Source organism: Penicillium verrucosum (assembly GCF_028828655.1).
Source record: "Penicillium verrucosum strain IBT 35672 chromosome Unknown utg000003l_segment0_segment0, whole genome shotgun sequence".
NCBI lineage: Eukaryota > Fungi > Ascomycota > Eurotiomycetes > Eurotiales > Aspergillaceae > Penicillium > Penicillium verrucosum.
Window position 1 is genome coordinate 4,131,383 of NW_026643212.1, and position 18,267 is coordinate 4,149,649.

Sequence of the window (18,267 nt, forward strand, 5' to 3'; positions counted from 1 at the left end):
GTGTTGGTTGACTCAGAATTGACTTTGGTAAAGAGCTAATATGCCTTTCATGTTGTAGGACCATGATACTGATCTACAATATATATCCAATGAGTCTCCGAGAACGAAGTTCTGGTGTACACACGTGTGTACACATGAAATCCTGATCGTCCGTATAAGTGGATTGTTCAGATCCTTTGAATTGCCCCCTCACACTCATTCATACGCACTCTCACACACTCACATCAGACCTTCTGAATCCTATCAGCTCTGGCCACTAGGAGTCTCTGTTGACCAATCGATGTCTCAGCTGAATCAGCCTAATGTTTCAGGTCTATTATTTGTGAGGCTGAACAGACCCATTAGAATAGAGTGGTAATATAAGTTAATATGAGTTATGGATACATCTGAGCTAATGCGCGAACTCATGGAGACGTGGCGTTATTCAATGATGGATTTGGTATGCAACTGCTTTTAACGTTGGTAATAGCGTCTACTGTATTTTTAGATCTATCTGTCCTTTACAGAGAGTACTTCGTACTTTGTTTATTTGATGTTTCTGACACGTATTTCCTTCTTAGTGTTGAGTCGATGCGACGTGTCTGTTTCTGGTTTTGTTCAACGGCTTTTGATCACTGTGATGTGTCAAGTGCACACTTTAGGTCTTTTGTATTACATCTTAACTGGTTTGGCTATAAACATCCCCTATACAATACAGGGCTTCTGTTGGGATTGTAGTATATGAACGCTCTAACGGTCGATGTATAGGTATCGTGCAGGGCGAACAGGTTCCATGTTCTACATTATACAAATGCTTGGAATTCATATCATGTATAGGAAGTAATGAGTTATGGATGTAATATTGTTTCATTTGATCTCAAGAACAAGCGATATTCAATGCTTGTTCGAGCATTGTAAGTAGGCTTTCTCAAAGCTGGTAAGATACATCGGTGCATCAACCCTTGGACAAAGAAGCTTGGGCACAGAATCACAGGTCTCAACCCATGGAGGGAACACGTCCATCGTCAGATTTCCTCACATCCCCATGAATATCCAACAGCCCAATTTCTCAGTTTGGTTCCCTGCATCAAAGCATCCACAGCACTCGCTGCAAGACCACTGACTCAGGTTCGCCTGTCAATTCCCTCATCGGGCCAACCGAATTCTCAACTCCAATCCTGACATCGCGGACTTCTTCGACTCGGACCACGTAACGTAGTGCATCATCAATGACATACTCCTCCTCCAATCTGATCAAGCCTTGGTAGTGGGCGCTGACTCGGTGTGCGTCGATCTCGTGGAATGCGGCAACGTGGTCGGTAGAAATCGTGCCGTGGATGCGAATAGTCACTTTGACGTCGGTGAAATCCTTGAAGATATTCGCAAAGCTCTGTCCGTCGGAGGTGATGGAGTCCCAGTTTTGGGTGACAAACATGACGTCGCGGCCGTGAGCTCGGCCATACGCGAGGGAATCGGTCAGGGACCGGAACGAGTCGCAGTCGGGATCAAGTGGGGTGGCCGATTTATGAATCAATGGACAGTACCAGTAGGAACGGCCTTCAAGCTGCCCATACTTTCTCTCAAACTTCTCCTGGAGCTCGCCTAGAACGGGACGAAGACGGTGCTTCTGCTGGCTGAGCTCCATGGGTGTGGGATAGGGAGCACCACGAGCAACGAAGATAACCAGAGGCTCTGTAGCGGGACCAATGGGACAACCAGTGGGAGGTCCAAACGGAGCAACTGCTCCGGTAGTGGAGCTCGTGATAATGAGATCGGCCCTTCTTGGTCGTTGGTTCCTTCTTCGTCGTTGGTTCGGCATATTGAGATTGATGCTGCTTGATCGTTCGTTAAACTCTTGTCTTTGGATAGGGGGCATGAGACGAGATGGTACCTTGATCACACCGGTTCAGAAGCTGATGCAAAAACAGAGATGACGATTGAGGGGGCAAGCAGTATCTTAGATAGTGAGGCTCGGGGTCAAACACGCCATATCAGAATGAACTGCACTTCTATTGGAAGTCAATAAAGTCAATAAGACATCCCCTCGAGGTCTTATTCGCCAAGGGTTAGGTATTCTGGGGTTGCTGAAAAGGGTTATTGAGAAGGAGGTTTACCTTTTGAGCATATCAATAGTCATTCCTCTCAATAGTCCGGGGATACGTTTTTTTTTTCTGCCTCAACAGTCAAAACAGACATGTTTCGAGCTTTGGGATATGCAATTATGATTGCCTGAAACTCCGTCCTCATGACTGCTAATTCAACTATGACCATTATCAAGTTAGGTTGTTCGGTTGTTCGTGTGCTGCCCTTTTTAGTTCCTGATATGTCCAAGCCTTGTATATATTCTGCTTTACAAGACCATTGTTTGTTAAATTTGTTACAAGCCAATTAAATAACCTACAGATATAGAAAAGGTAATTGAGTATCCAGGGATTTTTTAAAATTTGACCTTCCTATAACTCCTAGAACCAAGGGTTGGAAGTTGCTATGTTTATATAGAGGCGTTACCGAACCGTTGGGATCGAGTCGGAGATCGAAACCCGAAAAGAGTCCGCAGTAGAAACGGCTGTTATTAGTTGGAATGGTTCATTTTGATAATTCCAATAGAATCAATTGCCAAATAGAAGAATCTCCGAGCAAATATAAGCCGAATAGTTCAAAGAATGAAGTTGAAGTTCAAAAAAACATCGGACCCGGCCTCTCTTTCCTCACCGGGCGGCCCCGATCTGGAAGCTGACTAAGACGGCAAAATTGAAGAGAGTTGTTGGGACGGAAAAAGGTGCCTATCACCTTCAACGTACCATCTCCAATTCCCTCACAAAATGCTCTTCCGTGCTGCGGTCCGTCAGGCTGCGCCTTTGAGGCGTCGTGCCTTCACTCCTGTTGTCCGTCGCACTGTTACCACCGACGCCGCATCCGCCAACGTCGAGACCCCAATCCCGCAGGTTTGTTGAGCCCTATCTGGAAGATCTGAAAAACCTCGCCCGGGGGGTTCCGGAATTTCAATTGCTGATGCTTATGCATGCGCTTTAACAGGAGGATGAGAAGCCCTTCACTGTCCGTCTCTCCGATGAGAGCTTCGAGACCTACGAGCTCGACCCACCCCCGTACACTCTCGAGACCTCCAAGAAGGAGCTCAAGCAGATGTACTATGACATGGTCGCCATGAGGTACGATAAGCGCGAATAGCGGATGTTTGGACTAGCTGCTGACTGACTGCTTGTTCTTTTGCAGACGTATGGAGATGGCCGCCGATCGTCTGTACAAGGAGAAGAAGATCCGGGGTTTCTGTCATCTCTCGACCGGACAGGAAGCTGTCTCTGTCGGAATTGAGCACGCCATCACCCGTATGGACAAGATTATTACCGCCTACCGTTGCCACGGTTTCGCTATGATGCGTGGTGGTACCGTCAAGTCCATCATTGGTGAGCTTCTCGGTCGTCGTGAGGGTATCGCATACGGCAAGGGTGGTTCCATGCACATGTTCGCCGAGAACTTCTACGGTGGTAACGGTATCGTCGGTGCCCAGGTGCCCGTCGGCGCCGGTCTGGCCTTCGCCCAGCAGTACAACGAGCAGCCCAACACCTCCATCGTTCTCTACGGTGACGGTGCTTCCAACCAGGGTCAGGTCTTCGAGGCCTTCAACATGGCCAAGCTCTGGAACCTGCCCGTTCTCTTCGGCTGTGAGAGTAAGTGGTTTTCTTCCCAAGTCTTTACACCCTCCAAAAGAATTACAAATGTAACTAACATTATGTTTCTATAGACAACAAGTACGGCATGGGTACCTCCGCCTCGCGCTCCTCCGCTCTGACCGAGTACTACAAGCGTGGTCAGTACATCCCCGGTCTGAAGGTCAACGGCATGGATGTCCTTGCCACCAAGGCCGCCGTCCAGTACAGCAAGAACTACGCCATCACCGGAAACGGACCCCTCGTCCTAGAGTACGTCACCTACCGTTACGGTGGTCACTCCATGTCCGACCCCGGTACCACCTACCGTAGCCGTGAGGAGATCCAGCGCATGCGCAGCACCAACGATCCCATCGCTGGCCTCAAGCAGAAGATGCTCGAGTGGGGCGTCACCTCCGAGGAGGAGCTCAAGGGTCTGGACAAGACCGCCCGTGCCAGCGTCGACGCCGAGGTCGCCGAGGCTGAGAAGATGCCCGTCCCCGAAAACACTGCCCGCAACCTCTTCGAGGACATCTACGTTCGTGGCTCTGAGCCCAAGTGGATGCGTGGTCGTACCGTCGATGAGACTTTCTACTACTAGATCGTTCCGCCCTATAGGCACTTCTGTGCATCATGGAAGAGCTTTTAATCGTTGTGTGAAGGCTCGGGAAGAGATTCCTGGGTCGTTCTATCATTTATCTGTAATTTAGCCCGATGACTATTTTCTCTTATGTTTGTTTACTTGTTTTCTGTTCTAGAGTAGAGAGCAATTGCCATCGGCTGGGTTCTTTTCAAGTTCAGTGCGTGGAATTTTATGGAGTAGTCCTACAATACTCTCATCAAAAATATCAAGAAAGTAAAGACTTGGATAGCAATATCAGTCCTCTTGATATGCAGACACGTCGTCCTTCGTAGTCGATAATGGGTATCATCAAAAAAAAAAATAGAAAAAATAAAAATAAAAGTACAAGCCAGAATAGAGAAGCGAACGCAACATAAGCCAAGTCTAGAGAAAAAGTTGCAAACTGCATCAAGCAGGCTCTTGTCTCAACATCTCAAGAATCAGATCCTGAGTCCGCTGCACAGAATCCAGCTTTTCTTCCATCGCAAGACGTTCACGCTCCAGCTCACCTCGAAACTGGGCCTGCATCTCGCGCCGGAGCTCTTCTTTCATTTGCTCGAATTGGAAGTGAGTGAGACCCTGCTGTGGATGCGGCTGTTGCTGTACTTGCGAGTGCTGTGGTTGCCGGGGAGAAGCCAAAACCGGTGGTTCCGAGGCAGTCTGTACCAAAGCCGAGACCACAGGTGAGGCAACACTCATGTCTATACCACTCCCTGGTGCGGCATCTAGATGTTTGTTGAGTCTTCCCAGGGTTTCGATAACGGCTGAGACCATACGGCCGTCGGATGGTGGAGCTGGCGGAGTGGATATGGAGGGAAGAGGTGTGACTTGTGAGGTGAGTTGTGGGGTTGAGAACATATTCTCGAACCCCGGTGGTAGTTTTAGTGGGGTGGTCCCAGAGACAGGGGTGGATGGTGATTCGAGGAAATGCGCAGGGGGCGCAGGGCCAGTAATTGAGGGCGAGGGCGTAGGGCTGGTAGCTGGGAGTGCAGCATCACCGACGGGATTCGTGACATGCTGGTGCATCATACTCATCATTGCGGCGTTGACATCGGTTGGGCTAGTGGCAGATGATCCAGGCGGATTCCGCCAGGGGTCCTGGTCTCCGTTATTGGAATTCTGGCGCCAGGGCTGCGGCTGTCTACGCTTCTTAATCTCGTCACGCCTTGCAATGCGCCGGTTCTCGGCTTCTTCCCACCGCTGCCAGGTCGGAAGCCAGGCATCGACGGCAGCGAGCCATTGCGGGTTCATCAATTCTTCGGCCGTTGAACCGGGTGCGTTTGAGCCCCGCTGTCGCTGGTCTTCGAGAAACTTGATGCGTTGCCTCGTGACCATTTCGACTTTGCGCCGCACCGAGTGCCACGAGTATGAGCGGCCCTCATGGGTGCGCTTGAACTCGGCAGCGATGGATATCCACCACTTGCACAGATTACTGCGGCTGCCGAAAGTGTCTGCGTTTTGGTTGCAGATCTCGAAGAGCGCTACTTCTTCTTTGGTCGTGAGACGTCTATGCTGCCGTGAAGAGTCGCCATCGAGCTCATCGTCGTCGTTGTGATTGCGTTTCGTGCCTCTGTTGGTGGTTGATCCCGACATCAGCCTTGACCCATCTCCTTCGCTGTGTTGAGCTACGCCCACTGGCATCGGCGCATAGTATAGATCGTTTTCGAGAATGTCTCTTTCACGTGGATCACTTCCGGTCAGGTTTGCCCCTCCACGTGTCTCTTGGTTGCTCTCTGATGCGGTATCGGTCGTAGGTGGATTCCTCACTACCACAGACACGGACTGGGAGACTGGACTGAACCCTGAGCGCAGGCCGGATGGTACTGTTCCGAGGGAATTCTGTGAAGGGTGGGGATACGAAGGACGGCTGTATTCGTGAGGTTGAATGCGCGTCATGGAGAGAGCAGCTTGCGCAGTAGTAATAGTAGTGACTGAGTAGCCGCTGTGAGAGACCAACAGTGTAGGTTGGGTGGCCTATGAGTCTAGGAGATGATCTCCTTAGTTCAATGTGGCCATCGATAGGAAGACAACAATGTCGCAGACCAATGTAGAATGTCCTTGTCGATCTGTGGGGATAAAGATAAAGCTGCGATGGATTTCACCAGAGGGTTTTCCCCGAGGTCCGTGCGCCAAGCATATATTCCAGCTCGGGTCTATACAATCTTGTATGTTGTAACGCATTGGGAAGAATATTGAAGCTTCAATTGGATAATTTGACACTCTGGTAAAGTCTTCATTAGGCTTGATTGCATGTAGACATTTGAATTATATAGTGTCACGTTGGATTTTGGTATTCATTGGCTGCAAGTTTATATATATAGGTTTATATATATATTCGCGATCTATAAATCGAACCTCGACCACTAGGTGATTATTCATCAATAATAAGCCTATTCAAGTATCATACAGATGACTAGCCAATATATACCGTGAAACGATAACATCAATAATATATCCATTTACAACACGTCATGGCTATGGTGGTACAGGGGGCAGGGGGCGGAGCCGACACAAAAGGCTCCGAAGACAAGCAAAACAGGAACCAACACCATGGTCAACATGATCCAGAAATATGCAGAAAGGGAGGAGGGAGATCTAAGCGCCCACTAATACACAGACGGGAAATTTAGGGGAGGGAAAATAGTAGAACAGTAGAGACAAACAAGGAAGGGATAGGCTAGGCAGAGAAAGACAGGCCAATCGCATCCTCTACCACCGTCTCCTTAGGTACCAGCCATAAGCCGGAGTGGCAATGGACTCGCCAAAGGGAGTGGGAACCTCGGCGGCACCGGGGCGGGCCACGGGGTGACGCAGGTACACGGCTGCACAAATATTCTGGTTGACCTCGAGGTAGCGTGGGATGAAGGCAAAGGCAGACATGTATTGGCGTGGCTGCCAGGGGGTGGAGTAGGTCTTGCTGTTGTCGAGAGGGTTGTCACGCATTTGAGTAAGAGCGCGTCTGAGGGTTTCGAACTCTTCGTCAGTGAGCTCCGAGGCGTCGACGTCATTACCCAGCGTTGCCTGTGCGAAGGCTTCGGAGAGCTTGTCGCTGGCTGTGGCTTCCGTATCTTTCTTGGCGGAAGCCAGTTCTGCATCTCCCTGGTCGGTTGCGAAGGCGTCTTCTGGACGGGGCTTCACTTTCTTCTCTGGCTTCTCCTCGGCCCGCTTGGCCTTGAGCAGCAGAGTTAGCTGGGAGAATTGGGCTTCCAGGCCGTCTGCGAGGACAGTGCTGGACTCGGAGCGGGACAATACGCGGCGGACGGCTTTTTGGAAGCCGCGGAGCTCCTGCTTGCGCTGAGGCGCGAGTGTCTCCTTGCCGGCAGACATGACAGCCTTGGCCCGTGCCAGAAGCGCTTGGAGAGTCTCCTTGATATCTTCCTCTTCGGTCTCCTCAGTCTCTTCCTCTTTAGTCTCCTTGGTATCTTCCTTTGCGGTCTCCTTGGGCTCCGCCTCAACCTCTTGTGCGCCGCCCTCGGCTCGCTCGGCTTCCGCTAACCTCTCTGCTTTAGCCTGTCTCCGACCCACTCGGCCCATACGTCGCTCGAATGGAGTCTTCGTGTGACCAGTAGCGTACAAGACGCGATCTGGCTCGACCTGGAAGAGGTCACCGGGGTTAAGGAGGTAGCTGGGGTGTTTCATCTAGTAACAAAAGCGAGTCAGTAAGCAAGGAATCAATAGCTTCCCATGTCGCATCATACCTTTTGCCCGTTAACGGTAACCGCTCCGTGTATGACGAACTGTCTTGCCTGTCTGGCGCTGCTAGCAAACAGAGCTCGGAAGATGGCTACATCCAACCGGCGCTCCAGGGGTGCAAAGGTCATGTTGGTGTAAGGTATAGGACGTGTCTGGTAAGCGGGCTTGCCACCCTTATCAAGTCCAGAGCCTCGACCGGACGAGACCAAGGAACCGTCATCGGCGGCCAAGTCGGATGCATTCATGGGGATAACACTGCGGATGCGATGGTTGAACATGCGTTTCCACTGTCCCTCGCGGACTTGCTCGCCGTGGTAGGCACGCGAGGCAGCCTTGGCAGACCATTTTTGCTGGAAGAATGTGCGATTGGTGGTGGGTGGGCTGCGGAATCGTTGCATGTTATACAGGTTGTATTTGCTCCATGATTGACGGATTTTCTGAACAGTGTCTTGTCAGCCATTTGGAATCGGGGAAATTAAGCATGGGTAGTAGATACATACGCCTTTCGACAACGTGTTGCTAGCTCTGTTTCTCATTGTGGCGGCGTCAGTAAACACAGTGCTGTAGCAATGATATGTTATCCAGTCCAAGTTGGCCGAGTCTCAAAACTTCAGAGCACGTGACTGAAAGGAAATCGATGCCTTAAATACAAGGTGTATATTTTGGAATGCGGGATTGGCCGTTTGGTATGTTTGGTATGTTTGCATTTTATGCAAATATTGACATCTCGCTTAATTTGCCACCGCCTTGCCCCGGGGGGTATATATAGGTCGGTCTCACCCGGCCCTTCCTCTCCTTTTTCTTTCTTCTTCATACTTACCTTGTTTGGGTGACCGTGATCATCAAGACGTGTCACCACAGACTTGTCCCTGCATTGCACATCGCGGTGGAACAGCCTGTTCAATGACCTCCGGGTTTTTGACAAGCGATATTTTTGGCCCCTCCATCCGTGGAATATTTTCTTTTCATCAATTCTTGAGCCAGAGGCACGAGGTTGGAGAAGAGGGTCCAGTGGCTATGTAGTATATTGTAATCGATACCTAGCATCTAAGCGCTTGTGAAGTCATCGTCTTCAAAATTGATGTCCCGTGTTGTGTGTCGACCCATGTTACCTGACTTCGAGGAGCGCGTTCTGGATAGTATGCCCATCCCTTGGAACTTGCCTGACACGTTCTGTGGTGCCCACAGTCTCCTGTCGGCTCGGAGAGACTCGTAAAAAGTTCCGGGAGACTCGAAAATATCGCTTTATTATGTTCGAGTCCCCAAGCTGAAACCCGTCTCTAGCCCTGCGCTAAACATAACTGCTCCCTCACTTGCCCGCGGACTGCCTTCCTGATCCCTTGCATTCTCCTAACATCTGAGAGATAAAAGTCCAGTGAAGCATTAGGAGATATGGACTAGCCCTGTAAATGTTGCTGCTCACGTTTGTTAGATGTCTCACTTCTCTCACTGGACCTACGTGTAGTGTACTCTGTAGCCTTTCCCTCATGCCATGAATGCTTTAGAGGTATGAAAAGTGAGATTGTTTTGGTATATGGTAAAGAAAACATGCTAGTAACTCCAGAAAACACACCGCGCCATGTTAAATGCATACAAAAGTCTTAGTCGTACAACGTTGAACATCTCCCCAGTCGTCACTGCATCACTCTCTCCTGGAACTTGGGAACGCCTCAGCCAATGACTCCGCTTCTTGGGGATTAGTCCATTCCTCCAGTAGCTCGTGCGCCATATCAACGGTTTCATCATCGATGCCCGCCTCCAGCACGGTCCCATCACAAAATGCCAAGCGAGTTAACACAACGAGATGTTTCTGTTTGCTGCCAGGCACACACGCCAACTTCTCCTGCATATTGATTAAGGGGCCGTGTTGCTTCATGACCCCAAAAACCAGCCGCATAAGGCCATTGACCAGCGCAACACGCAGGTCTGACTCTGGCGGAGAGGAGTAAAGTGCATCTAGTTCATCGTGCATCGACCGGAATAAACGAGCGAGTGCATTCGGGTGCAATGCGAGGATTGTACTGGCATGCTTTTGGGACGAGGCCATAGGGTGGAATGCCAGCGACTCCAGTAGCAGCAGTACCTCGAGGCGCATCGCACAAATGTCATGTGCGGTGTATGGTTCCACGCCTTCATCCGGTATCGCGGGCTCGCTCAGCATGTGTGTGAGGCGGTCCACAATCCACTTTTGCACGTCCAATTGGTCCTGGTCAGAAGTTCTGATCGGACCAAAGGAGTCTGCACGGATACTTGTTGATAGGAGGTTCATCAAAAGCACAATGTCACCCAGTGGATGTGACGGGTGTAGCATCACGAGAATGAAAGAGATCCGGATATTTTGCCAGAATGTCTCCATTGCATTTTTTATGTGCAATACTCCGCAGGCGATTTGGTAAAGTAGACGCATGGCCCCAGTCGAGTCGACTAGGGGCTGCAGATCTGACTGTGGTGTCTGTCGGGTAATTCGTTTATCTCGTGATGCTGGGGCGTACTTGAAGCGAGGAACTGCATTCACTTCCACAGTGTCTTGCAAGACTCCAACTAAAGGTGTGATTAGTTCAGAGAGTGGAACGTCATCCGACATCAAACTATATTTTGTGATAGCTTCGAATCGGGGGATCGGCTCGTAGAACTTCTCGTTGATCGCGCGCTGCCATAGCGAGGCGATCGCTTGTGTATATTCTAATACGTAGCTGCCTGGGTCAACCCGAGCCATGACCTCCATAACGATGCTGGACATGGGCCGATGCGGTTCCGAAGGAAACGCAAGTTTGGCCATGGCTTCAAAATCGGTTTCTTGGTTAGGATGCGTACGGTGACTCAAGAGTCGCATCATAAATCGCTGATTGCGACTCGCCTCTGCAGACTTGCGCTTCACCTCGTCCACTTCGGCTGGAGTATCAGTCGCATCAGCCATAATAAGCTCCACACCAGCAGGACTCAGCTGTAGCGATACAGGGCCATCTTGGCTTGATTGCCTTTTGCGTTTCCCCGGAACTGTCGGTGTGGCTCGCTTGGAACGCGCTGCTGACTTGCTGGGTGATACCATGGCGATTTCATCATCGTCAAATCCATCGCGGAAGGGAAGCACTCGGGACTTTCGAGGAGTTACGGGTGCTTCTATCTCGCGATGCCTGGATTTGTAATTCCGAAGCTGGTAGGCTTCATCCACGAGATCTTGTTGAAGAAATACATTCTCCGTCGCAAGTACCTTGCCTTCGGACATGGCCACCTCAACCTCTTGCTTGTGTTTCGCCATTTCGTCGGCCATAGATTTCCGTAGAGCCGCTAGTTGTCGGTCATAGTCTTGTGTCATTGTTGTCTGCTTCTTTCGAATGATCGAGATTTCCCCAGCTTTCGTTTCCACTTGTATCCTCGCTTCGGCTAGCTCCTGTAACATTTGTTCTCTTTCTTGTTCCATCTAGAAAGGTCGTTAGAGTTTATGCAAAGAAGCTTTCAACTAACCTACCTGCACTAGGCGTGCATTGATCTCCGCAGCGGCGTTCCCGTGCCCATAGTACTCGTCCACATCCATGGCATCGCCCAGATGCCCATTGACCGCAAAGCTAGGATCCGGGGCGAGTACATTTTGTCCATGCGAAATGACATGAGGGTTGTCGACATTATCGTACACTTCGGCCTCCAATTCCCCCACCTCTAGTATATTGTAGTCGTTCGTCAATCCGGTGTGTAGGCGAGGCGGTGGTCTCAGTGATCCAGCATTATCGTTCAATTGCACTGCTTGAGCGTGTAGTATGGGATTGGTGTTTATGGGGTTTGAGTGGTGGTATTGTGAGGCTGACGCCTGGGTTGCTTGGAACGCATTCTGTTCCAGCGCATACAACGTCCCTGGTGGCAGGGAGTCGAACTCGTCGGAGCCGTAGTCGTCGTCGTCTTCCATGCCCCCGCCATGAATGGACTACCAGAGGGAATTGACTGTTTCTAAGTTCACGGAGGGCTTTTGATCATTCTCGAGTTTGAGCGGTTCCGAGGGTTGAAGAAGTGGGAGAGAGATAGAGATAGAGATAGAGATAGAGCACGGCAGTTCAAAGCACCTGGGCAACAATCCTGCACATCCAATTTCAATTTCTAGTCACGAATGTAATATTTGTAGGTCAAATCAATGATTTGATTTCAATTAATAAACCCGAATAATAGACCAAATGTAAAAAAATACAAGCAAAGAACAAAAAAAAAAAAAAAAAAAAAAAAGTAAACACGGGGCTGAAGCTGAAGCTGAAGCTGACCGCTTTCGGCACTTCACATGAGCTCATCAACTTTCTAATCCGATGATCCTCTCTCGCTCTCTACACTCTCCGCTTCTATTGCCCAGATTTTGTTTCTGGCCCCCTTTTCTGCATCATGTCGAAATCTCGCCGTAATGTTAGGTTTCAACACCGGGCAAATGATGAGCGACGCCTCAGCGTGTCCTCCGACGTCAGCGATGCACTCTCAGAGCCCACTAGCCCCAGCAAAAATGGCAACGGGTCCAAATCATCTCCCATAAATGAACAGGTCAGTTTCCAGTGGAGAATGGCCTCGGAATGTAGGTCTAACATGATCTTCACTTCTAGAATCCCCCCAGTCCGAATATGAGAAGAAGAAGCAGACCTTCATTACCCGGACGATATGGACATTTGTGATGATCGCCGGTTTCTTCGTCGCTTTGTTCTCCGGTCACATTTATATCATTGCCCTAATTACTGGCATCCAAATCATCTCATTCAAGGAAGTCATCGCGATCGCCAGTATCCCTAATAAGGAGAAGAACTTGCGGTTCACCAAATCGTTGAATTGGTACTTCCTGGCGACCACTATGTATTTCCTGTACGGAGAGAGCGTGATCTACTATTTCAAGCACATCTTGCTTGTTGATAAGGTTCTGCTTCCGTTGGCGAACCACCACCGCTTCCTCAGCTTTACACTTTACGTCATGGGTAAGTGTTTCAACCGTTCCCCTTTTACTCCGCTAATTCCCGTTGATAGGATTCGTCTTCTTTGTCGGATCTCTGCAGAAGGGCCACTATCGATTCCAGTTCACCCAGTTTGCTTGGACCCATATGGCTTTGTATTTGATTGTTGTTCAAGCTCACTTTGTCATGAACAACATTTTCGAGGGCATGATCTGGTTCTTCCTTCCCGCTGCGCTGGTCATCACCAATGATATCTTCGCCTACGTTTGCGGTATTAGCTTTGGAAGGACACAACTTATTCAGCTATCCCCGAAGAAGACTGTTGAGGGGTTCCTCGGCGCATGGGCCTGCACCGTTGCCTTTGGTTATTTCATGACCAACTTGCTGATCCGTTACAAGTACTTCATTTGTCCTGTTAACGACCTGGGCTCCAATGCTCTGACCGGTCTGGAATGTGTTCCGAACCCGGTATTCACGTCGCAGCCTTACTCTCTTGAAATCTTTGGCCTGGACAAGACCTTCTGGGTGGAACCCATTCAATTCCACATCTTGGCCTTCGCCACTTTCGCTTCGCTGATCGCTCCGTTCGGTGGATTCTTTGCTTCCGGTCTCAAGCGCACTTTCAAGATCAAGGACTTTGGCGAGTCCATTCCTGGCCACGGTGGTATCACTGACCGCATGGACTGCCAGTTCATCATGGGCTTCTTCTCTTTCATGTACTACCACAGCTTCATTGCCGTTTACAAGGCCAGCGTGGGTGATATCATCGAGACCGCCATCAACGGTCTTACGGTTGACGAGCAGCTCGAGGTCGTTCGTGGCTTGGGCAAGTACCTGTACAATCAGGGCGCCGTCTCAGAATCGGTATGTTTGTTTGAATTAATTACTATGATTAATACCATTAACCTCCCCTAGATCCTGGAGTGCCTTGTCACCGAGCTCAAGCGTCGGTGAACTTAAATCGTCCGGCACTCAGATTGAAAACATCACCCAAATTTATGACACTCTTCTTCCACTTTCGCTTCCATCATTCGAGGACGACCTTTCAACCCCGCGCTCCACCCCTTGCAACTCTCCTCCGATTGCTTCTGCTGTGCCGACTACCCCCTATTCTTGCTTCTTGCTTCATTCAGGACTTGAATTAGGTTCACCGAATATGCATGCAAGTTTTAGTGTGCATGCATGATATGTACATACATGCGCCCCCCTCGCCCTACCCGCCTTTCAACACGGCATCAACACCGAAACAAAATGACCCGTGGCAAGGGCTTTAATGAATTGGCGTGAAGACCGGAAATCTTCCACGCCGGAGGCACGGGGACGAACTCTTTTTTTCGCTCTTCATTTACGGCTGTTTCTCTGTACTTCTGTTTAGTACTTTTTTTTTCTATTCTCTTCTTCACTTGTCTTCTCTTTCTGACTGATGCCCGGCCCTGGACTGAACCTATTTGATGACTTGTGTGCTCGGTCTATCTTGACCTGGAGCTCTGCTATACTTTCGATGCGCGGAAAGGACACATCCCCTCTATAGAAGTGGTACAAGAAGGGGGATGGTGGGGGTCGTGCGTGTGTGTTTTGCTCTGGCAGTTTTGTCTCTAGCTTCACTGTTTTTGGACGAGTGAAGGGAACGGGCTGTAGATTTGTACATAGCTTTCAATTCAAAAATTTGAAGCTGATTTCTAATTTTGTTTCACTTCATATATTGTTACCCGACAATTGGTTCGTTGGTGAAGTAAATGACATCTATGGTGTTATGTTACAATGAGAAACTGATTATCGATAGTTGATGGTTCTTTTCATTGTATCTATCGATATCTCGTCACTGGTCATAGAGGTCTGGGGTATCGGGAAATCGTGGGGAATATGAATCAAGGCGGGTATTTTCTAGAATGCGAGTCTCTTATGTGCGAAACTCTGGAGCGAGAAACCAAATGTTCCGCCCATCTTTCCAGAAAAATGCGGACAAGGTCCTCATCGGAGCTTAGCAAGGACGCCGGCGTATTCTAGCAAGAATCACGACTAACAGCAGGTAGCGAAGTCCACCGTGGCCGGAGCATTGTTCAGTTGCAACCAAGATGGGACATATTATGTGACGGCCTTCTATCCTAGCTCATTGCCAACCCGCCATCATGTCATCGGTCCACAGAAACAAAGAAAGGCCTTCTCTCGGCTTCGCTTCGCTGCATGCATGAGGCACGCAAGGTGCCAGGAACGCAATTAGCAATAACTGTGTCTTAACCGTCGACTTCATATTCTTCCATTTCGACTTTAAAATAAGCCGCGACCTGTCGTCTCTCCTCATCCGCACATGCAGGGTCGAGCATGAATCGCACGGCGGCGTCGCGGCCGCGCTCGCCTGTCCTCTGGCGGTCCCCGTTCGCGGCAATTGGTGTTAAGGGATGAGCAGGTCGCGGAGTATCTTGGTCGTTAGTGCCTGCGCCATTGGATGGTTTGGGTGGCTGGCCGATCCACGGCTGGTAGCGTGGAATGTTGTGTTCGCTGGCTTCTTGGTTGAGCGGGATGCGGACTGTTAGGAACCGGTCTGCTGGGAATTCCGAGCCGACGGCGGTTAGTGAGCGGTGGTGGGTGTAGAGTTCTAAAAGGTCGAAGAGGGTTTCTGGGTGGTTGTTAATATGTGGTGTTCTCTAGGTGAATGTGACAGCAATAACAAAACAAGACTTACCCATGATTTCTGCTCGGCTGGTGCTCCACTGCACATAGTCTAGCCCGGACTCCACTTGTTCGACGCGCTGGTCCAAGAGTCGTCCTGCAAGCTCAAGGCAGCTAAAGGCCATCGTCGATGAGTTTTGTTTGATGGGTGCAAATGTGCGGTAAAGATCAGATGAAATGCGGTAGGCAAGGTTGGAGACTTCGGAATTTTGTAGCAGTCCATAATGCCGACCCAGCTTCATGAGGGTCTTATGGGGATGCCGGGTTCGAAAGTCAAACCCAGAGGCCTCTAACATGAGTCGTTCGAGACCGATTATGCCACGCGCATGGGATTCAAACATCTGGCAACAAGCGTTAATCTTCTGTCCTGTTTCGCCTGGCATCATGACTTACGGGGTCATCAGCCGATAGGTGCTCTGACGGCGCCAATTTCAAATTGTATGCCGCGCAGACAATATCTCGTGACTTTTTGAGCGTATCTTCGATCTTGCATGCTGTGAATAGAGCCGCAGCCGCAGCATCCTATATCCCAGGTTAGACTGATCTCCCTGAAGAATTTCTGAGAGAACTCACTGTCCAATTATACTCATTGTCTGGGTGCACCAATCGAAATCGGTGATAATATCCCACTGCTGTGTCAAAAGTGCGAATTGGACTGGATTTCAAGTCAGTCTTGATGCATTTTGCTTGGCTTGAACTCAACTTACAGGTTGAGGGCTCTCCGCACGCTGTCGATCCACGCCACACCCTGAAGTCGCAACGAAGTTTCGCGAAGAGGATTAACACTCATCGCCTCGATGCAGTTTTCAATTGTCTGTTCGAATATGTACGGATTGGCCACCTGTATAAAAGACGGGTGGATGGCCGGGGTTGACAGGCCAAATTCCAGCGTTGAGCCCCCACGGGGAGACTCGTCCCTCATATTGCGTGCCATGGCAGTTTCTTGGATCTCCTAATAATATGGCAATATCGAGCAATGTCTTTGGAAGTTGCAAGATGAAGACGCGCACCAAGTGACTGGATTGATATCTCGATCACGTGTCCGTCCAAGAGCTCTCAATCACGTGTAGGTCTGTCGGAAATATATTATCCCGCATTCCGAAGTGTATACATCTGCCTCTACCATGATGCTTTTATTTCCCAAAGATGGATGTGCAATTGCAAACATATTGATCATGCTGGAGATACGTACGGACAGAGCCACCCCGCATATAACCTCAATGGCTGTTCAGCATGATGCTGATCGACCAGCACCTTGGCCGGGCCACTGGCCTCGGGATAGAGGTTAGAGTCAGGATGAGCGGGCATTGTAAAATAGAAGAAGTGAAAGGCGAATGGAGAATGGAGGAAGAGATCTGAGTTGGACAAGTTGTGAATACTAGTATGACATCTTGTGGTTAAATAGTGTCTTTAGCTAGATACTATTTGAAAATTGGAAGGATAGCACAAGAGAGAATAGAAAGCCATCCGACTCTAGTCTTTTTCATACTTCCTGATCAACCTCTGCATAATAGACATAGCACCAGATCGATACCCTCCACCAAAAATAGCATGATGATTCAGATGATGATACCTTTTTGGTTATATCAGTAAACTTGTCCAATAACAAGAGAAGAGAAAGGGGGAAAAAGAAGAACTCACAATTCATACAATTCCACCCGATCAGCATACTCCGCTACAGGTTCAGTCTTCGGCACAATCCGATGATACTGATCAAAGAATCGAGCCCCAAACCCACCAAACATATGCATAATCCCAAGATCAAACTCACTATGTCCATAGCAAGCCGATGGGTCATACACCACATCCCCAGGCGTCTCATCGCGACCCGAGCCAACAATCCGACCCCAATCAGCATTCCCACTCCACAAATCTCCATGAACAACAACAGGCACAATCCCTTCTCCCTCCCCACTGGAAGTATACCCTAAATGACCATCCCCAAGCAGCCGAGACACAACCGTATGCACCGTCTTCTCTACTGCCTCGCGCAGCCCCGCATCTGGTCCATTGCGCTCTTCAGATGTTGCCAGGATCGTAAGCAGCCGTTCGTTTGCGTAGAACTCCGCCCAGCTATCACAGAACCGGTTCGGTTGCTTGGTATCACCGCAGAAGGTTGGCACAGGGAATCCGAATCTGCGCCGGCCGGTGCTCGGATCTAAGGGTGCGGGCGTGGTATGTAGTTTTCCGAGACGGTGCACGAGTGTGGCTTCGTCGTTCGTGTTACGTCCCATCTTACCGCCGAGCTCAAGGAACTCTGTTGCGAGGAAGTGCGTTTTGGCTTCTGGTCCCGGTTCATCGAGTGGTCCCCGAGCTAGGGCTTGCGGGCAGAATCCTGGTACGGAGGCTGCGATTGCGTTGAGGGACTCGGATTCGCCCTGGAACATTTCTTCTGCTGCTTTACCATTTGAGGAGATTTTTACAAAGTAGCGTCGCTCTTCCTCTTCTTTACCATTTTTGCTGGGGATCTGGGCATGGATGGTGCCTGTGCTTGTGAAGCCTGAGCTTAGACCGGATGTGGAGAGGCTAACTTTTGATTCGGATGGGAGTGAAAGGGCTTGAATGATGGGTTCTGGCACTGGGGACATTGTTATTAGGTGTTATGGGGTTAGGAACAAACAGATGGTTAACTGGACGCGGAGATGTGAATAGGCGATGACGTTTTTCTCCACATCGATAATGGAGCTCTCTTATCGCCTATACAACTTGAGTACTCCGTACA

General features: G+C 49.7%; 8 protein-coding genes across 8 annotated transcripts; 2 read left to right on the top strand and 6 right to left on the bottom strand.

The window, feature by feature from the left end:
* Positions 1–1,066: 1,066 nt before the first annotated feature.
* N7516_009170 (uncharacterized protein) lies at positions 1,067–1,798 on the bottom strand (the record flags this gene model as incomplete). Its single annotated transcript, XM_057221889.1, has 1 exon — positions 1,067–1,798. One exon carries the CDS (start codon positions 1,796–1,798, stop codon positions 1,067–1,069), a length of 732 nt encoding a protein of 243 aa, XP_057072161.1.
* A 1,003-nt stretch (positions 1,799–2,801) lies between these two features.
* On the top strand, positions 2,802–4,248 carry N7516_009171 (pyruvate dehydrogenase (acetyl-transferring) subunit E1 alpha; the record flags this gene model as incomplete). The annotated part of the gene is made up of 4 exons (XM_057221890.1): positions 2,802–2,924; positions 3,016–3,149; positions 3,214–3,668; positions 3,743–4,248. 4 exons carry the CDS (start codon positions 2,802–2,804, stop codon positions 4,246–4,248), a joined length of 1,218 nt encoding a protein of 405 aa, XP_057072162.1.
* Positions 4,249–4,677: 429 nt separating this feature from the next.
* Positions 4,678–6,165, bottom strand: N7516_009172 (uncharacterized protein; the record flags this gene model as incomplete). Its single annotated transcript, XM_057221891.1, has 1 exon — positions 4,678–6,165. The coding sequence occupies one exon, from the start codon at positions 6,163–6,165 to the stop codon at positions 4,678–4,680; it is 1,488 nt and encodes a 495-aa protein (XP_057072163.1).
* An 813-nt stretch (positions 6,166–6,978) lies between these two features.
* On the bottom strand, positions 6,979–8,498 carry N7516_009173 (mitochondrial 37S ribosomal protein uS4m; the record flags this gene model as incomplete). The annotated part of the gene is made up of 3 exons (XM_057221892.1): positions 6,979–7,908; positions 7,968–8,399; positions 8,463–8,498. 3 exons carry the CDS (start codon positions 8,496–8,498, stop codon positions 6,979–6,981), a joined length of 1,398 nt encoding a protein of 465 aa, XP_057072164.1.
* A 1,106-nt stretch (positions 8,499–9,604) lies between these two features.
* On the bottom strand, positions 9,605–11,863 carry N7516_009174 (uncharacterized protein; the record flags this gene model as incomplete). Its single annotated transcript, XM_057221893.1, has 2 exons — positions 9,605–11,383; positions 11,432–11,863. The coding sequence occupies 2 exons, from the start codon at positions 11,861–11,863 to the stop codon at positions 9,605–9,607; spliced, it is 2,211 nt and encodes a 736-aa protein (XP_057072165.1).
* Positions 11,864–12,324: 461 nt separating this feature from the next.
* On the top strand, positions 12,325–13,829 carry cds1 (phosphatidate cytidylyltransferase; the record flags this gene model as incomplete). The annotated part of the gene is made up of 4 exons (XM_057221894.1): positions 12,325–12,477; positions 12,548–12,899; positions 12,949–13,739; positions 13,791–13,829. 4 exons carry the CDS (start codon positions 12,325–12,327, stop codon positions 13,827–13,829), a joined length of 1,335 nt encoding a protein of 444 aa, XP_057072166.1.
* A 1,280-nt stretch (positions 13,830–15,109) lies between these two features.
* On the bottom strand, positions 15,110–16,479 carry N7516_009176 (putative cyclin; the record flags this gene model as incomplete). The annotated part of the gene is made up of 5 exons (XM_057221895.1): positions 15,110–15,492; positions 15,559–15,886; positions 15,939–16,067; positions 16,119–16,200; positions 16,253–16,479. 5 exons carry the CDS (start codon positions 16,477–16,479, stop codon positions 15,110–15,112), a joined length of 1,149 nt encoding a protein of 382 aa, XP_057072167.1.
* A 703-nt stretch (positions 16,480–17,182) lies between these two features.
* Positions 17,183–18,133, bottom strand: N7516_009177 (putative fructosamine-3-kinase; the record flags this gene model as incomplete). Its single annotated transcript, XM_057221896.1, has 1 exon — positions 17,183–18,133. The coding sequence occupies one exon, from the start codon at positions 18,131–18,133 to the stop codon at positions 17,183–17,185; it is 951 nt and encodes a 316-aa protein (XP_057072168.1).
* Positions 18,134–18,267: the final 134 nt, after the last annotated feature.